Consider the following 18,875-nt stretch of genomic DNA (forward strand, 5'->3'; position numbering starts at 1 on the left):
TCATCAGCATGTTAGAATGGCATGAAAACTAGGAGGCAGGTGACAAGGAATAATGCAAAGGTACCCAATGCACTGCCTCCCCTCTCCCCGCCATTTTTTTAGTATTATGCTTTTAATTAAAATTTTATGTATCACCTATGAAAGGTTTTCCTTTTAGAAATAGGTATTGGAGCCACTTTGGTGGGTATGGGAGGAAAACATTAATGAACTTGTGGCTGATAGTGGTGACAGAATATTTAATAGATTAGATACAGAAAGTTATTAATCCTAAAGTTGTGCTATTTATTTTCATTTTTATATGAACTTTTGGACTGAGATACTTTTGACTCGTGTCAAGTTGAACACTTGACACCAGAATCAAGACACAAGAATCAAGGCAGATTCATATGTCTGTATTTGAAAATCACCTACAGATCTTAGATTCTGTTTGGCATATATACATACTTCTCCCTACTTGGATAGAATGAGAAAGTGTGATGTTTGTGGGAATTTAGGGGATAGGAGTTGGGGAAGAACTGAGAATGAGATGGAGAACAGCCCCGCAGAAGGAGGCCTGATAGTAGTGAGAGGTTTGCTTTCAGGTAATGCATATTTTCACAGTCTTAGACTTTTTACTTAAGAGTATTGTTCCCAAGCAAGGTCTCAGTAAACATTTCCTAATCGGTTAACATTACAGATTAAGGGCAAGTATTCCAGGAAAAAAAAAAAAAGCTTCTTTCTTTTCCTGTTGAAATCTTTCTTTTTACAGTAGATCCAACTTAAATAAAAGTTTATCCTTCTAAATTTTATACTTACCAATTCCTTCAGAACTGATTCTATAAAGACTGAGGTTGGGTGGTGACAGCATAGCAAGAATGCATACCAGTGTGCATGAGGGATAATCAAAACTCAGCAGTCTCAGCTTTTACACCAACCTATGGACTAATCAACAAGGGTTGAATTCGATTGAAATAAAATCCTGCATGGAGAAGAATTCCAAATATAGCACAGATGTTGGCAGCTTCTGACAAGAGAAAGAAACAGGGAAACAGACAATTGGATGTCAAATTGCAGGCAATACTAGAATATCCTGGCATCTTTGCGCCAACACCAGCTGGTTTGCTGCCTGCTGCAGATGTGACTGTATCGCCACCTGGGAGCATGAATTACTGCCGATGTCTCCTCATCCAACCACCTGTCGAGTCAACCCTGGCAGCGTGGCTGGTGCCTGAGCAAGGCTGTGGGGCGCAGAGGCAGAGCCCACTGGCATATTCTGGGACTCTGTCCTGCCTCTGCTGTTGCTACTCCTCCTCCAGACCTAGGAGGCTTCTGGTCTCAGCACAGGTAGACTACCTGTACTGTACGCTTGACAAGTGATTAGGGTGCTAATAAAAGTGCAGATGGGGAAGGTAGGCAAGTCAGCAGCACTAAGAACTGATAACAGATCCCTTTGTTATCCTTCCGGACCCTACTACGCCCTGCAGTAGCCATAATCACAGACTACTTCCGAAGAGATATGCCATCAATATTTAAGCACAAATGAGAGTTTAAGTGGCCAATTTCCCGGATTACTTGCAGTCCCCTCTTAGAGGTATCCCTTTGGTTAGGCACACTAAGTTCCTGTGACTTGCAGGACCACAGATGTAATGACTCAGAAAGCATCAGGAGGTAGGGAAGGGAATGTAGATGGCCACAAAATGTAAAGTGTGTTGATGCCCTCATTCCCCCATGCAAATCTCATCATCGTGGCCAAGAAGAAGCCACAAATATTGATACTTTACTGGCTATTTGAGACTCATCTTGATATATCTTACCTGATTAAACATATTTTCTTTTGGGTGAAGGGAGGAAAAGAGGGGAGCCACCAAGTCTCTTTCTAGGTACAAGTCTACTTTAGGCTACACCCTCCAGGACAAGGCAGTCCTAGGTGAGGGCTCAACAGGCCTGGCAGCACTACCGCCTCTCATCTGGGCAATCCAAATGTTAGAAAGGGGCCTCATCTTCTGGGCCCTCCTCCTGGAAGAAGGAATTGCCCAGGGCTAATCCGAATGTAAAACCAGAGTGGCCCAGCTATGGGGCTGCTGACCAGAGATGGGTTTCAGTTTTCTTATACTAAAAACAAAGGGATGTTATAACTTACCTTTCCAGTGAGCATTTACTCTCTTGGTTGGACTATCAGTCCACATACTGGGCTATTTCATTCCAGTAGCTCCCATCCCACAAAGGGCTCAACTCTTAGATTCAGAAATATCTCAGCTGTGTCATGCTAAGTCTGTTAGGGTAAAGTGACAAATAGTCAAGCAATTATGTGGTGGTGTTCATTGTGGACAGCTTTTGCACTCAGTTGGCTGAGCCCATGTAGAAGGGCTACTGCTGACATCAGGAATTCTGAGCATTTTTTCCTGCTAGCTGAGGTCCAATGACTTGTGAACAATTAGATAGAAAAAAACCCTTCCCCAAGGGAGTGCTACTCCAACGGAGCTGGCAAAGTGGGGGAAGACTGAGATTAAAAGCCTAAAAAGGCTCTAACTGAGCAAAAGATCAGCAAACTTATCTCTGTCCAGAACGAGCAAAGAGCAAAGCAAGCTGAATGGCCGATCAAACATGGCCATGAGGTCAGCTGGACCTTTGCTCCCCCGTTGTCCCCTATATGCCCCCAACAACTGAGAAGCCATGGGTTAGGGTGGAAAGACAGGTGCTTTCAATTCAGACAGCAATTAGCATAAATTTTAACTCTACAGCAAGCCAACTGTGTGAACTCAGGACAAGTTAATCACTCATGGCCTCAGTTTCCATATCTGTTGAATGAAGAAAAGAGAATCAGTATTCTGAGAGCTATTGAGAGGATTACATTTAAAAGGATAATATAAGTAAAACATACAGTGTTGTGTTGAGTGAACAGAAGATGATCAGTAAGATGATGTTGAAGGTTAATGAAATTGCTGTTGAGGTGGTATTTAAATAGAACATCTGTAGCTGTCCAAATAAAGTGAAGCCAAAAACGTACACATACTGTGCTTCAGGCTGCGTTCACACTGTGTTGCCCTTCAACCTTAAGCAATACTACATGGACAGAAAAACACTCTTAATTTTACTAGTATCATTTCGATAAATTTTCAGTCAAGAAATATTGCAGTACCTGAAAAAAATCATAGGAAAGCTTAATGTAAAACTGTAAAATAGAATTTAAGTGTACTTGTATTAATTTCAGTATAGCGTGCATGTGTGTAATTAAGTTCAAATGAGATCTCTGCATTCCCTTGTTTCATCAGCAAAATTTCATCAGTATAACGGAGAATGCCACTTCATCCCTGGGCAAGTGCCTCATGACTCTCTAACACTTGGGGGGTTTTAAACGAGGCCTTTGCATTTATTCCTCAGGAAAACTCTCTGTTATTTCAGTTATCTAAGTTAAAGAAAAGAACAGACCCTGATTTCTTTTCTACATTAATAAAATCATTAATAATTATTATCTAGTAATAGATCTTCCCAAAGGACTATCTTTACCGAATATTAATATATTTACTGTAAGGAAAATAAAAGAGCTAAGAACATAATGTAGGAAAATAGCTATAAGAAGGGGTTTGTGAAGGCCAGAGACAACATTGGAGCAGAGATCAACTCTGAAATGTTGGTCCTGTCAAGATTTTTAACATATGAAAGTGCCATGAATTCCTTTCTAATGAACCTTACGTTGTTAAGAGGTCACAATATTAAGCAACGTTATTTTTTCTGAAGCCCCTAAAATGTCTTCACTGAAAGAGAGTGTTACCATGTAAGAAAACCCATTACTAAGGCAAAGGCTATATGGCCTCTTGGCAATCAGTTCCAAATAATGGTAACAATTTACAATTGCTTTCAAATCAATTTTGATGCAAATTTTAGTGTTCTTGTGTGAAAAAAGAAAATCAAAGTGTAGAACAGTATGTACAAAGTGCTGCACTTTGTGTATAAAGAGTGAAAAAATAAATACGTGTCTTTATGACATCAGGAATTCTGAGCATTCTGTGCATGCCAAGCATGCACACAAACATACGTACACCTAAAATGGTGGTCATGTGCAGCTGAGGGCAGATCTGAGTGAATAGAGAGTGAGACTGATAGCTGTAGACATTTAAAATTTTTCTTTGATTTTGGAACTATGCAAATATATTACCTATTTACAAAATGAAATTTAAAAAATATGCCTTCCTAAGAGCTTCTTGTACAGATTTTCATTTTTTCTTACATTTCTCGAACGAGATTATATTTTTCTACAAACTGGGCACCATTGATTCAGTTTTGAGAAAGAATGATATATGAAATTAAATGACATTTTCCTAGGTGTTTTATAAATTACAGTATTATTTTTGTCAAATTAATTTTATATTTATAATTTCTGCATTTATTTTTGTATCTTTGAGCCGTCTACCAATCCATATCAAAAGCCATTTCTGACCTGTTCTTGGTTCAGTTTGATCACAAAGCTAATGAGATTGAAGAGGAATACTTCCCCTGGATTGTAAATTACTGACTTAAAAACTGCTCATTTTAATCACTTAATGAAGGCTAGGAGTTAAAGCATACTGATACAAATATCATGCCCATAATTCCATATTAACTTTTCCAGCCTGTGTAGCAAGCATGTTTCGGTGAGTATGACCATTAAGAAATACATCAAATATGACTGACTAAAAGGAAACAACACAAGTTTTTCAGTGTTTTTGAAAAAGAATATTGTTATACCTGTGTTTTATTATAAATAACCAGGTTCTGTCATATTTTATCTTCTTGCCAGCAAATGAAGGACATTGTTTCATAAAGCTTCTAAAATGTACATGAATATTTAATTAAATCATATTTCCTTGAGAAAATAAAATTCATTCGCATTTATAGCAGACAGTTGTGAGGAGCAGATAACTGTCATAAGACCAGGGTAGCCAGTACCGGTTGCTTGTGGAACAAACTCCTCAATTTTTAAAACTTTTTTTTAAAAAATAAACATACAATCATAAGTGTTCATTTCCTTTAAAAATTCTAAAGATGAAGAAAATTACTGTCTATATATTTAAGTCCTTGTATAAATTACAAAACTCAAGTTTATGTTACAGAGTCCCTTCCCCATAGGAAGCATAAAGCACTTTTGTGGTACCTTTCACCAGTAAATATTCGTATCACATTGAATTTGACAAACGAAAGAAAAGTCGATATTGCATCTTTAAGCCCCAAGAGAACATTCTTCTAAGCTGTCTCTCATGATGAATGAGCTTCAAAAGTCATTTGATTGCCACGATTTAACTCAATCTCAATCTCAAAGATATATAAAAGTAATATACCTATTGACTTCAGTAGAAATCTGAAATATCAGTGAACCGCAGACTCTTCTTGTTTGAGGTCAACAAACACCCTTTGGAAGACAACCAAGAGTAGTTTAAGACCAGGACAACAAAATAAAATTATAACAATAATAATTATAATAATAAAAATAACAATAATAAAATAAAAATAACAACAACCAACAATGAGGTAAACTCCCCTTTAAAAAGGCAATATGTGTTGCCTGGACTGTCAGGAGAGAGTTCGATTGTACCTGACACCCAAATGTTTTTCCAACCACAGTTCAGCCAGTTGCACGGTTGAGGCAAAAGTACTTGCCTTGGATCCTAAGCACATCTTATACTGCTTAGGGTCCAAGTTAGGGTCACAATGAACTGGATGGAAAATATGCACCACCCCTACTTCTTGACTTCTGAAGGGCCTTAAGCCAGATTGAATAACTTTATTGTAGAGATCTACATCTTCCAGTCCCCAGCCTTGTATTGAGGTATCAAATCCACCTGCACCCAGAAGATCACTTTTATAAATACAGGTAATTCCATATCCATAGTCTCTCCAAAATCCAGTCTTCTTTGAGAAGACAAAGTCATTATCAGTGGGAGGACTTCCCCCATTGGTTACCTTTGGGTCATACTGGCTAAAGATGATGGGATAGTACACCTGTTGTCCCTGAATTGTATTGTCTCTACATCGTTGGAGAAAGTCTCCTCTGAAGATCAAGTCAACATCACAAAATAGCAGCAAAGTATCATTGTCAAACTGGGAAGATCCCATTTCAAGACCAAGACCTCTGGAAAACTCTCCCTTCATAGGGATCAGGGTCATTTCTGCTTTAGGGTACTTGTTTTGATATTCTTGTATCAGCTCAATATGCTTGCTGGAATCTTGGCCAGAATCCCTACTGAAAAGGATGATGACCAGCTTTACATTCTGCTTTGGGATAAGACAAGTGTTTTCAAAGTTCTCCATGAATCTCAAGAAAATGTCATACCTTCCAATGAGAGGGACAAGAACATGTATTTTCTTTTCATTGGGCCCTCCCATTTCTTTGGCACCTTGAAAAGAAGATAATATCTTTAAAGAATTAGATATAAAGGAGAATGACTGAGTGTCACTGTTAATACTCTCTACAAGACTGTCGACATCTAGCTCTTCAGTTTCTCTGAAGAAAGGCTTGCTGAACAACTGCTGAAGATAGGCGTGACGTCTTACTGGCACAGTCAGTTTCCTCCCCTTGTGTCTTTTGTATAAGAGGAGTAAATCCAAGATGTACTCCACCCCATGCAGGGGATCAACCCTGCGGTAGCCATACTGAATTTCCTTGAAGTCAATGAGCCGTCCTCTACTCTTGGCATTCTCATTGATCATCTCCATCACCTGCAGGACGGTGTCATCCAGCGCTGTTCTCAGGATGCTGCTGATGCTCTGTCGGGGAGGCTGGTTCTCAGATGCTGAGTAGAGGAGCTTCCCTGTCAGGAACTCCCATTCTATCACTTCATCTCTCTCCCGAGGCTGGAAGTGATTGAAAGAAGGCATCACTCCCAGCTGCTGGTCCTCTTTGCTCACTTCGCTGTTACTGAGCTTGCTCATCAGAGCGCTCTCCCGGTGGAGCTGGATGGTGCGGTAGCGAAGTTCAGAAATTTTGCGGCTAAGCATGTAATTATGAAGCCTGTATTGGTAGGCAGGCCTTTTGTTTGGATGAAGTGTTATGGCTGCATGGATTTTGCTGTTGTGAAGGTCTTGGATATAACCCTTCCGATTGTGTTCATAATTTTCATGGAACAGCTGCTGCATCTGAAAAGGAGAAGGAAATCAAGATGTTAGAATAAGTTTAAAATATCAAAGAAAACAAGAATCGACTACATCCATAACCCCATAATGAATCATTGTGAGGGTGAGACAGGTGGGTAGAGCACGGATTTTCCAAAACAGGGGCTCACTCTGAGGAGTAAACCAATGCCCTGTTTCTTGGAATGGTAATATCAGCCCTAGAGGAGACCTACATTTTACTTAGCATCCTGATATACCATCTTTACAGAGTAAGTTCTTGGTAAGGTAATGTGGAACAGAAACTATATTGATCTACACTGCCTATTTAAAGGATCATACTCAAAATGCCTGACATCCTTATAAGCCAGAAAATCTCTCTGCTAATCTAGAAAAAGCTCAGGCAGGAACAAAAATGAGATCACACTTCAAACTGCCAGCTGTCTCCTCTGCCAGTCAATAAAGAAACCTCCATCACACCCATTCAAGATAAGTACCAATGGAGGAGGAGAGGCGGTGAAGGAAAAGGAGGGGGAGGAGAGCCAGCAGCGGCAGCAGCATGAGATATCTGCAAATACATTGATTAAAAGGAGGAAAGGAATATTGCAAACTTAAGAATACATATCCAAAACCATAGACAAAATAAAAAAATTAAGGACAATACACTCCTCCCTCCCCTCTCAAAAAGAACTCAAGGAATAGATAAATGAGCTAAGTAAGATAAATAAAACCACTGATACTCACATTATAAGAAGCATAAAAAGAGATTTGTGAAAAACATAGAAAGAAGGGATTTGAGAAAATATAGCAAAATAACAGAAGTTTAAAATATAGGTTAAAAGTATGGGCATATACGTCTATATGCATACACACATATAAATGTATATATTTGATATATATTTAAAAGTTTGTATCAAAGTTTGGATCTATATACATACAATAAATAAAGTTTTGTTAAAATTTGGGTATATAATACATCTGGATATATAGTAAAGGAATACAAATATATACATAAAATATGTCTGAGGGACATATTTCCCTTAAAATAAAGGAAGGTGTATATCTATGTGTAATTAGGCTGTATATCTATGTGTAATTAGGCCAAGCGAAAAAAAAAAAAGCAAAATAAACAAACAAAACCCAATTTGGCTGTAAAGTCAGAAAAGAATGAATCTTGCCACAACTTTCTCTATAGCAACATTCGATGATGAAAACAATAGAGCACAGCCCAGGAAGACCCCAAGGAAACAAATTAATGATTCATATTATACTCAGCCAACCCAGAGCTCAAGTTTTATTGTGAAAAATAAACAGCTCCTAACATGTTTGAATGTGTGGCATATCTGTGGTGATAAATTCTCTGACACTCCTCCAATCTAGAGGTGGGGGCTATGTCCCTTTCTTTTGTTACGACTTTAATAAACTACAGTAGAAGTGACACTCTGCCACTTTTCAGACTGGCAGCTGCCACATGTCTTGTTGAACTCCCAATCTACAGAAGCCACTAAGTAAAAAGTCTGAGTTAGTTAGTTAGATTCCTTGTTGCTGGCCAGAACCTCCAGTAAAATGTGGTAGAGCAGGTACGTTCTTGTTTCAGTCTCAACATCAGGAAAGAAGATGTCAACATGGCTCTTTAACACATTAAGGAAGTTCATTTCTATTTCTAGTTTGCTAAGATTTTTACCATGAGTGAATTTTGAAGCTGATCAAATATTTTTTTCTGCATCCATTGAGAAGATTATGGGATGCTTTTTTTTTCTGTTAACATGGTGAATTGCATTGATTCATTTTCTAATATTAAACAACCTTTGTATTCCTTGAATAAACCCAACATGATCTTGATATTCATCTTCTTTATATATCGCTGGAATATATTTGCAAATATTTTGTTTAGGATTTACTGTGAGAATCCAATTCTCCCCAATTTGATACCCCCAAATTGATATATAGATTCAAGGTAATTCCAACACAAACCCCACCATTTTAAAAAAGAATATGTTGCTGCTGATATTAACAAGTTGATTCTAAAATTTATGTAGAAATGAAGTCAAGGATATTCGAGATAATCTTAAAAAAAGATACACTACAGATCAAAAGTTACAGAAATTTAGAAGTATGATACTGGTACAAGGATAAACAAATAGAAGAAAGGACCAAAATAGTCCATAAGGAAACCTACACATGACGTATGATTCGTGACTTATGACAAATATGATAGTGGAGAGTGGAGGAAAGGCGGTCTTTTCAGTAATATATATTCATATGGAAAAATGTAAAAGCTGACCCCTACATCCCACAATAAAAAAATCCATCCCAGATGCACTGGTGATATAAAAATGAAAGGTTACATTTTTTTCCTAAAAGTTAACCCTAGAAAATATCTGCTTGTGTTTTGGTTAGGTGAATTTTCTTAAATAGGACACAAGGTACTTATCATACAAATAGACTGGTAAACTGGACTACATTAAAATTAAGAACTCTATTTCTCATAAGCGCCATTAAGAGATTATAAAAGGTAAACTACAGAGTGGGAAAATATAGTTTTAATAGATCTTACCAAAAAGGACTAATACCCAGAATATATAATGAACTTGTAAAAATTAATAGGGAAGGACAAACCCAGTTTAAAAATGGAAAAAGAATCTTGAATGGGCACTTCACAAAAGAGAATATGTAAAAGCCTGATAAACATACACAAAAACCTTCTCTAGTTCATTCATCATCAGGGTAATGCAATTTAAAGTCACAATGTGATTTTAATCTACGAAAACGGTTAATGACTGATAATGCATTGTGAAAGTAGCAGATCTGGAACTCTCATATACAGCTGGTGAGAAGGTAACTTGGTTCAACCACTGTGGAAACTTGTATTGACTAAAATGACCATATACGTTCCCTGTGACTCAGTAATTCTACTCTTAGCTGCATGCCCAATACACATACATACATACATATATCTAAAAATACATACATGTATATATACGTACATTTTCATAGCAACATTATTCATAATACCCCCCAAACCGAAAGCAACCCTAATGTACACCGAGAGTAGAATAGATAAATAAACATAATGGAAAACAATACGTCAATTAAAATAAATGAAATACTACTACTCACAACAACATGAACAAATCTCACAAATCACAAACAAGTGAAAGAAACCATACACAAAAGAATACATTTTGTATGATTATTCATATGAAATTCAGGTAAAGCTAACGTACGCTGTTAGCTGTAAGAACAGTGAGCAAAAATCAAGAAAGTGGGCAGGGAGCTCTGGAGGGCTGGTAATATTCTATTTGTTGACCTAGGTTGTGGTTACACATATACATTTAATTTGTGAACATTCACTGAACTGTTACTTAAGATATGTTTGTTATACTACAATTAATAAATGACCTTTTAAAATATGCATATACATGCATGTGGAGTTAGGCAGGTTTTTCTGATATGTATGTATATAAATGTGTGTAGATATGTGAGGAGAGAGAGAGAATATGAATATCAGAGAAGTTTTCATAGAGAAGATGACCTAAAAGGTGTAAGACCAATACCATGGCAGATTCTTTATCTCCAGTATTTCACCTGGCTCTTATTCTATACTCAGAGAGATTTTTCAAATCAACATCATCTGACCTTGAAGAATATAACCCTAGATATTTTGAGACGGATTTTGGACTTGATTCAAAACACAGTAGTTCAGTTACATCCAGTATTTTTTTTTCTAAATACACAAGCCAATTTTTATTTGAAACTTTGATGTTAAATTAAATCCATATAAGTGGGTTGTTATATCTCCAGTTTTGTATTATTTTTTAAAAAATTTTATTGGCGTATGGTTACTTTACAATGTTGTGTTAGCCTCTACTGCACAACAAAATGAATCAGCCATGTATTATTTTTTTTTACCTGAATTTGCTTCAATATTTTACTTTATGTAATTTTTCCATGGATTTTTTTTGGTATGCAACAAGATTAAAAAAAATCTAATGGCATATAGAATACTAATTATACCACCTCTAAAAAGTACTGGCTCTCTGAAACTATTCTTTCTTGAGGCCTGCTTTGTTTTACTAAGAAAAGGGAACATGCTAAATTAAATAGGAAACATTGCTCAGAGGCAGACTGTTAAATTGTAGATTTACCTAGCTCCTTTAGTGATACTGAAGTGATTAATATTGCACAACTTGATAAAGGTGACATTTGTTATAGAAGAAAAAATATCTTAGTATTAAAATGTTTAACTAACTTGCACCACTCACATCATTACAACCCAAGTTGCCTATATAGTGCTTATTTTTCTAGTGTATTCCTTTGCAGAAATATTACAAGCAGACAAAGTCAGGGAGGGGGGCAATCCTTAAAAATAGCACATTCACACATACTCTAGGTAGTGAGGTAATGATTAGAACATCGTGAATTTATGTCTTATTTTCCATTAAGAAGCATAGAGGATATCCGTATTTTCTCTCTGTATGTAGGGAGGACCAAACTATGCAGAATGGACAGAAGAATGAAATTAGCCAGATCTGAACTTGAGTAGTGGCTCCACCATTTCTTTTTTAAATTTTGAATTTTATTTAGTTTTTTAAACAGCAGGTTCTTATTAGTTATCTATTTTATACATATTAGTGTATATATGTCAATCCCATCTCCCAATTCATCAGACCACCATAACTCCGCGCCGCCACTTTCCCCCCTTGGTGTCCATACGTTTGTTCTGTAGATCTGTGTCTCAATTTCTACCCTGCAAACTGGTTCATCTGTACCAGTTTTCTAGGTTCCACATATAGGCGTTAATATACGAAATTTGTTTTTCTCTTTCTGACTTACTTCCTTCTGTATGACAGTCTCTAGATCCATCCACATCTCTGCAGATGACCGAACTTCATTCCTTTTTATGCCTGAGTAATATTCCATTGTATATATGTACCATATCTTCTTCATCCATTCATCTGTCGATGACCATTTAGATTGCTTCCATGACCTGGCTATTGTAAATAGTGCAGCAATGAACATTGGGGTGCATGTGTCATTTTGAATTATGGTTTTCTCTGGGTATATGCCCAGGAGTGGAACTGCTGGGTCATATGATAGTTCTATTTTTAGATTTTTGAGGAACCTCCATACTGTTCTCCATAGTGGCTGTATCAATTTACATTCCCACCAACAGTGCAAGAAGGTTTCCTTTTCTCCACACCCTCTCCAGCATTTGTTGTTTGTAGATCTTCTGATGATGCCCATTCTAACTGGTGCGAGGTGATAACTCATAGTTTTGATTTGCATTTCTCTAATGATTAGTGAGGTTAAGCATCCTTTCATGTGTTTGTTGGCACTCTGTATATCTTATTTGGAAAAATGTCTATTTAGGTCTCCTGCCTATTTTTGGTTGGGTTTGTTTTTTTAATATTGAGCTGCATGGACTGTTTATATATTTTGGAGATTAATCCTTGTCCGTTGATTCGTTAGCAAATATTTTCTCCCATTCTGAGGGCTGTCTTTTCGTCTTGTTTGTAGCTTCCTTTGCTTTGCAAAAGTTTTTAAGTTTCATTAGGTCCCATGTGTTTATTTTTGTTTTTATTTCCATTACTCTAGGAGGTGGGTCAAAAAGGATCTTGCTGTGATTTATGTGATTTATTCTTATGTTTTATAGTGTCTGGGTTTACATTTAGGTCTCTAGTCCATTTTGAGTTTATTTTTGTGTATGGTGTTAGGGAGTGTTCTAATTTCATTCTTTTACATATAGCTGTCCAGTTTTCCCAGCACCACTTATTGAAGAGGCTGTCTTTTCTCCATTGTATATCTTTGCCTCCTTTGTCATAGATCAGTTGACCATAGCTGCATGGGTTTAATCTCTGGGCTTACTATCCTGTTCCATTGATCTACATTTCTGTTTTTGTGCCAGTACCATATTGCCTTGACTACTGTACCTTTGTAGTATAGTCTGAAGTCAGGAAGCCTGATTCCTCCTGCTCCGTGTTTTCCCCTCAAGACTGCTTTGGCTATTCGGGGTCTTCTGTGTCTCCATACAAATTTTAAGTTTTTTTGTTTTAGTTCTGTAAATATGCCACTGGTAATTTGATAGGGATTGTGTTGCATCTGTAGATTGCTTTGGGTAGTGTGGTCATTTTCACAGTATTGATTCTTCCAATCCAAGAATATGGTATATCTCTCCAACTGTTTGTGTCATCTTTGATTTCTTTCATCAGTGTCTTATAGTTTTCTGAGTACAGGCCTTTTACCTCCTTAGGTAGGTTTATTCCTAGGTATTTTATTCTTTTTGTTGCAATGGTGAATGGGATTGTTTCTTTATTGCTCTTTCTGATCTTTCCTTGTTAGTGTATAGGAATGCAAGAGATTTTTGTGAATTAATTTTGTATCCTGCAACTTTACCAAATTCATTGACTATCTCTAGTAGTTTTCTGGTGGCATCTTTAGGATTCTCTATGTATAGTATCACGTCATCTGCAAACAGTGACAGTTTTAATTCTTCTTTTCCAATTTGTATTCCTTTTATTTCTTTTTCTTCTCTGATTGCTGGGGCTAGGACTTCCAAAACTATGTTGAATAATAGTGGCAAGAGTGGCCATCCTTGTCTTGTTCCTGATCTTAGAGGAAATGCTTTCAGTTTTTCACCATTGAGAATGATATTTGCTGTGTGTTTGTTGTATATGGCCTTTACTACGTTAAGTTCCCTCTATGCCCACTTTCTGGAGAGTTTTTATCACAAATGGGTGTTGAATTTTGTCAAAAGCTTGTTCTGCATCTATTGAGATGATCATATGGTTTTTCTTCTTCAATTTATTAATATGGTGTATCACATTGACTGATTTGTGTATATTGAAGAATCCTTGCATCCCTGGGATAAACCCCACTTGATCATGGGGTATGATCCTTTTAATGTGTTGTTGGATTCTGTTTGCTAGTATTTTGTTGAGGATTTTTGCATCTATGTTCATCAGTGATATTGGTCTGTAATTTTCTTTTATTGTAGTATCTCTGTCTGGTTTTGGTATCAGGGTGATGGTGGCCTCATAGAATGAGTTCGGGAGTGTTCCTTCCTCTGCAATTTTTTGGAAGAGTTTGAGAAGGACGAGTGTTAGCTCTTCTCTAAATGTTTGATAGAATTCACCTATGAAGCCATCTGGTCCTGGACTTTTGTTTGTTGGAAGATTTTTAATCACAGTTTCAATTTCATAACTTGTGATTGGTCTGTTCATATTTTCTATTTCTTACTGGTTCAGTCTTGGAAGGTTATACCTTTCTAAGAATTTGTCCATTTCTTCCAGGTTGTCCATTTTATTGGCATAGAGTTGCTTGCAGTAGTCTCTTAGGATGCTTTATCTTTCTGCGGTATCTGTTGTAACTTCTCCTTTTTCATCTCTAATTTTATTGATTTGAGTCCTCTCCCTCTTTTTCTTGATGAGTCTGGCTAAAGGTTTATCAATTTTGTTTATCTTCTCAAAGAACCAACTTTTAGTTTTATTGATCTTTGCTATTGTTTTCTTTGTTTCTATTTCATTTATTTCTGCTCTGATCTTTATGATTTCTTTCCTTCTACTAACTGTGGGTTTTATTTGTTCTTTCTCTAGTTCCTTTAGCTGTAAGGGTAGATTGTTTACTTGAGATGTTTGTTGTTTCTTGAGGTAGGCATGTATTGCTATAAACTTCCCTCTTAGAACTGCTTTTGCTTCATCCCATAGGTTTTTTTTTTTTTTCCTTCTTTTTTTTTTTTTTTTCTTGTGGTACGCAGGCCTCTCACTACTGTGGCCTCTCCCACTGAGGAGCACAGGCTCTGGACGCGCAGGCTCAGCAGCCACTGCTCACGGGCCCAGCCGCTCTGCAGCACGTGGGATCTTCCTGGACCGGGGCACGAACCCGTGTCCCCTGCATTGGCAGGCGGACTCTCAACCACTGCGCCACCAGGGAAGCCCATCCCATAGGTTTTGGATTGTCATGTTTTTGTTGTAAATTGTCTCTAGGTATTTTTTGATATCCTCTTTGATTTCTTCAGTGAAATCTTGGTTATTTAGTAATGTATTATTTAGTCTCCATGTTTTTGTGTTTTTTACGTTTTTTTTCCCCTGTAGTTGGTTTCTAATCTCATAGCATTTTGGTCGGAAAAGATGCTTGATATGATTTCAATTTTCTTAAATTTACCGAGGCTTGATTTGTGACCCAAAATGTGATCTATCCTGGAGAATGTTCCGTGTGCACTTGAGAAGAAAGTGTAATCTGCTGTTTTTGGATTGAACGTCCTATAAATATCAATTAAATCTATCTGTTCTATTGTGTCATTTAAAGCTTGTGTTTCCTTATTCATCTTCTGTGTGGATGATCTGTCCATTGGTGTAAGTGAGGTATTAAAGTCCCCCACTATTATTGTGTTACTGTCGATTTCCTCTTTTACAGTTGTTAGCAATTGCCTTATGTACTGAGGTGCTCCTATGTTGGGTGCATATATATTTATAACTGTTATATCTTCTTCTTGGTTTGATCCCTTAATCATTATGTAGTGTCCTTGGCTCCACCATTTCTAAGCCATTTCCTAGCCAATCTGTGTAAATCTCAGTCTCCTAATCTATAAAAGGGAAAATGCCAACCACCTCAATGTATATTAAAATGTTGCTCAATAGGACTATATATATATATATATATATACACACACATATATACATATATATATATTTATACACATACAGTGCTTAACATCATGTCTGGTATATAGAAAACAGTCAAAAAAAGGGTTTGCCAGCCTCCTCCTGAGATTGCTCTTTTTAGCTTGGAGTTTTCAGAGGATGAGAGCAGCACCCTCTAGGCTTGCTTCATCTTTGCTCACTTCTGGAAATGCTTGGGAACAGTTATAATTTGGCCACATACACTCACTGCTTCAATGTATCTAACATGCAATTAGGTACCTTCTCCTAACAAAAGTCCTCAATATTTTACTACCAGAAAGATAAATTATTGTGGGGGTTTCAGGAAACCAAGGTTCAAGAGTGTTAAGTGATTTAACCAAGGGTCGACTGAGAGTAATGAGGTTATGACTAAAACTAGAATAAGCAGTCAGTTTTGCTACTTATCACACTAAATTTTTAATGTAGCAAAAGTGCTTTAAGAAAAAGTATAAAATACACATTTTAAATTATATTAGCTTGTTTGAAATAATTCAGGGCTTCATTTCCTTTACAGAATTTTCAATTGATTTCATGGTACCTCCAGAGCCTTACACTGAAAGGAAAAATCATTTCGCACTAACAAAATCACAATGGCAAGTGACATCAATATGTCCTGAGTGACCCCAGTGTTTTAAGTGTACCACCCAAAATCTCACCCTCTGAGAAGGAAATTATCTGAGAAGTTATAGAAAAATTATTATAAAAATCAGAGACTGGAAGAATAAATACCAAGATACAGCTGTATGTCATTATTAATCTACTACATTAAATTTCCATTTCTTTTAGATTTATTAATGATAACATAGCATATGGGAAAACTGGACAGCTACATGTAAAAGAATGAAATTAGAACACTCCCGAACACCATACACAAAAATAAACTCAAAATGGTTTAAAGACCTAAATGTAAGGCCAGGCACTATAAAACTCTTAGAGGAAAACATAGGCAGAACACTCTACGATATAAATCACAGCAAGACCCTTTTTGACCCATGTCCCAGAGAAATGGAAATAAAAACAAAAATAAATGGGACCTAGTGAAACTTAAAAGCTTTTGCACAGCAAAGGAAACCAAAAACAACATGAAAAGAAAACCCTCAGAATGGAAGAAGATATTTGCAAATGAAGCAACTGACAAAGGATTAATTTCCAAAATACACAAGCAGCTCATGCATCAATGTCAAAAAGACAAACAACCCAATCCAAAAATGGGCAGAAGACCTAAATAGTCATTTCTCCAAAGAAGATATACAGATTGCCAACAAACACGTGAAAGGATGCTCAACATCACTAATCAATAGAGAAATGCAAATCAAAACTACAATGAGGTATCACCTCACACCAGTCAGAACGGCCATAATTAAAAAATCTACAAACAATAAATGCTGGAGAGGGTGTGGAGAAAAGGGAACCATCTTGCACTGTTGGTGGGAATGTAAATTGATACAGCCACTATGGAGAACAGTATGGAGATTCCTTAAAAATCTAAAAATAGAACTATCATATGATCCAGCAATCTCACTACTGGACATATACCCTGAGAAAACCATAATTCAAAAAGACTCATGTACCACAATGTTCATTGCAGCTCTATTTACAATAGCCAGGACATGGAAGCAACCTAAGTGTCCACTGACAGATGAATGGATAAAGAAGATGTCGCACATATATACAATGGAATATTACTCAGCCATAAAAAGAAATGAAATTGCATTTTTTGTAGTGAAGTGGATGGACCTACAGACTCTCCTACAGTGTGAAGTTAGTAAGAAAGAGGAAAACAAATACTGTATGCTAACACATATATATGGAATCTAAAAAAAAAAAAAAAAAGGTTCTGAAGAACCTAGGGGCAGGACAGGAATAAAGACACAGATGTAGAGAATGGACTTAAGGACATGGGGAGGGGGAGGGGTAAGCTGGGATGAAGTGAGAGAGTGGCATGGACATATATACACTACCAAATGTAAAACAGATAGCTAGTAGGAAGCAGCCACATAGCACAGGGAGATCAGCTTGGTGCTTTGTGACCACCTAGAGGGGTGGGATAGGGAGGGTGGGAGGGAGACACAAGAGGGAAGAGATATGGGGATATATGTATATGTATAGCTGATTCACTTTGTTATACAGCAGAAACTAACACACCATTGTAAAACAATTATACTCCAATAAAGGTGTTAAAAAAGTAATGATAACATAGCATAGGTAATTTCCTGAATGATCATAGCTATGTAAATAAAGGAGTTCATTTCAACAATTAAAATGTTGAAAGAAATACTAAGAAGTTGACAGCAAACAGGGACAAGGTAACTTCTGGAGCATTGCAAAGCTCGTAAAAGTAGCAAAAGGCCAAGCTCTGTCAGTGGCAAAAGGGTTCAAGGATAGTTGACCTAAGAACAAACAAGAAAAATATACTGCCTGACAGTGCAGGCCATAAAACTTATTCTATATATACAGCTGTGGGTGCAGAAACTGAGGTGACCTGTGCTGGCAGAACAAGCCCCTCCTGGAAGTATTTTGTTTCAGAGAAGTAGAAGAAAAGTAGAAGAGACAGAGGTACAGACAGTAAAGAATTAAAGTTAAACCATGTCTTCATGAAGCAGCTTTAACCTGAGGCAGCAGAGAACCCAATGCCTTTTCTTTGGGGAAGTCAGAAAGCTTAGAATGGTAACAAACATCTCTGCCAAAATATATCTATGGTGAAGGGCTTGTCCAGGGAAGAGTGTTGATAATTTTTCCAGAGATAAGTATGTTTTCTAAAAAAGGGATATAGTACAGCACTAACACAAAGTTCCTTTAAGAAAAAAAGACTAGATGAAAATCAGCCCCACACCCCCCCAGAAAAGAAGCCATGAAACAGGAAAACATTGAAAGACTGTTCTAAAAAACATAAGAAGCATTTTCCTCTCTCTTGGGAAACAACAAAGTAGAAACATAAGATCTCAGGAATGTGATGGTACAGATGAAATGGGAGTTCACAAAACTAAGAAATAAAGAATACAAAATAAACTATCATAGACGTGAAAACAAAATCATAAGGAAAATAAAGAATAAACAGTGGAAGGCTCAGTTAGGATGGAAGAGATAGAAATTAAGAAAGCTAAAATAAAGAGTTATGATGGTTTAGAGAGA

General features: G+C 36.9%; 1 protein-coding gene across 1 annotated transcript in view; it reads right to left on the reverse strand.

The window, feature by feature from the left end:
* Positions 1-4,669: 4,669 nt before the first annotated feature.
* The window catches only part of CHSY3 (chondroitin sulfate synthase 3), a 285,051-nt gene continuing 270,845 nt past the window's right edge, over positions 4,670-18,875 (reverse strand). Inside the window, exon 3 of the mRNA XM_004279872.4 lies at positions 4,670-7,089. Coding sequence (XP_004279920.1) covers positions 5,527-7,089 — 1,563 coding nt within the window. The 3' untranslated portion in view covers positions 4,670-5,526. The remainder of the gene's footprint in view (positions 7,090-18,875) is intronic.

Source organism: Orcinus orca, chromosome 3 (genome assembly GCF_937001465.1).
Source record: "Orcinus orca chromosome 3, mOrcOrc1.1, whole genome shotgun sequence".
Lineage (NCBI taxonomy): Eukaryota > Metazoa > Chordata > Mammalia > Artiodactyla > Delphinidae > Orcinus > Orcinus orca.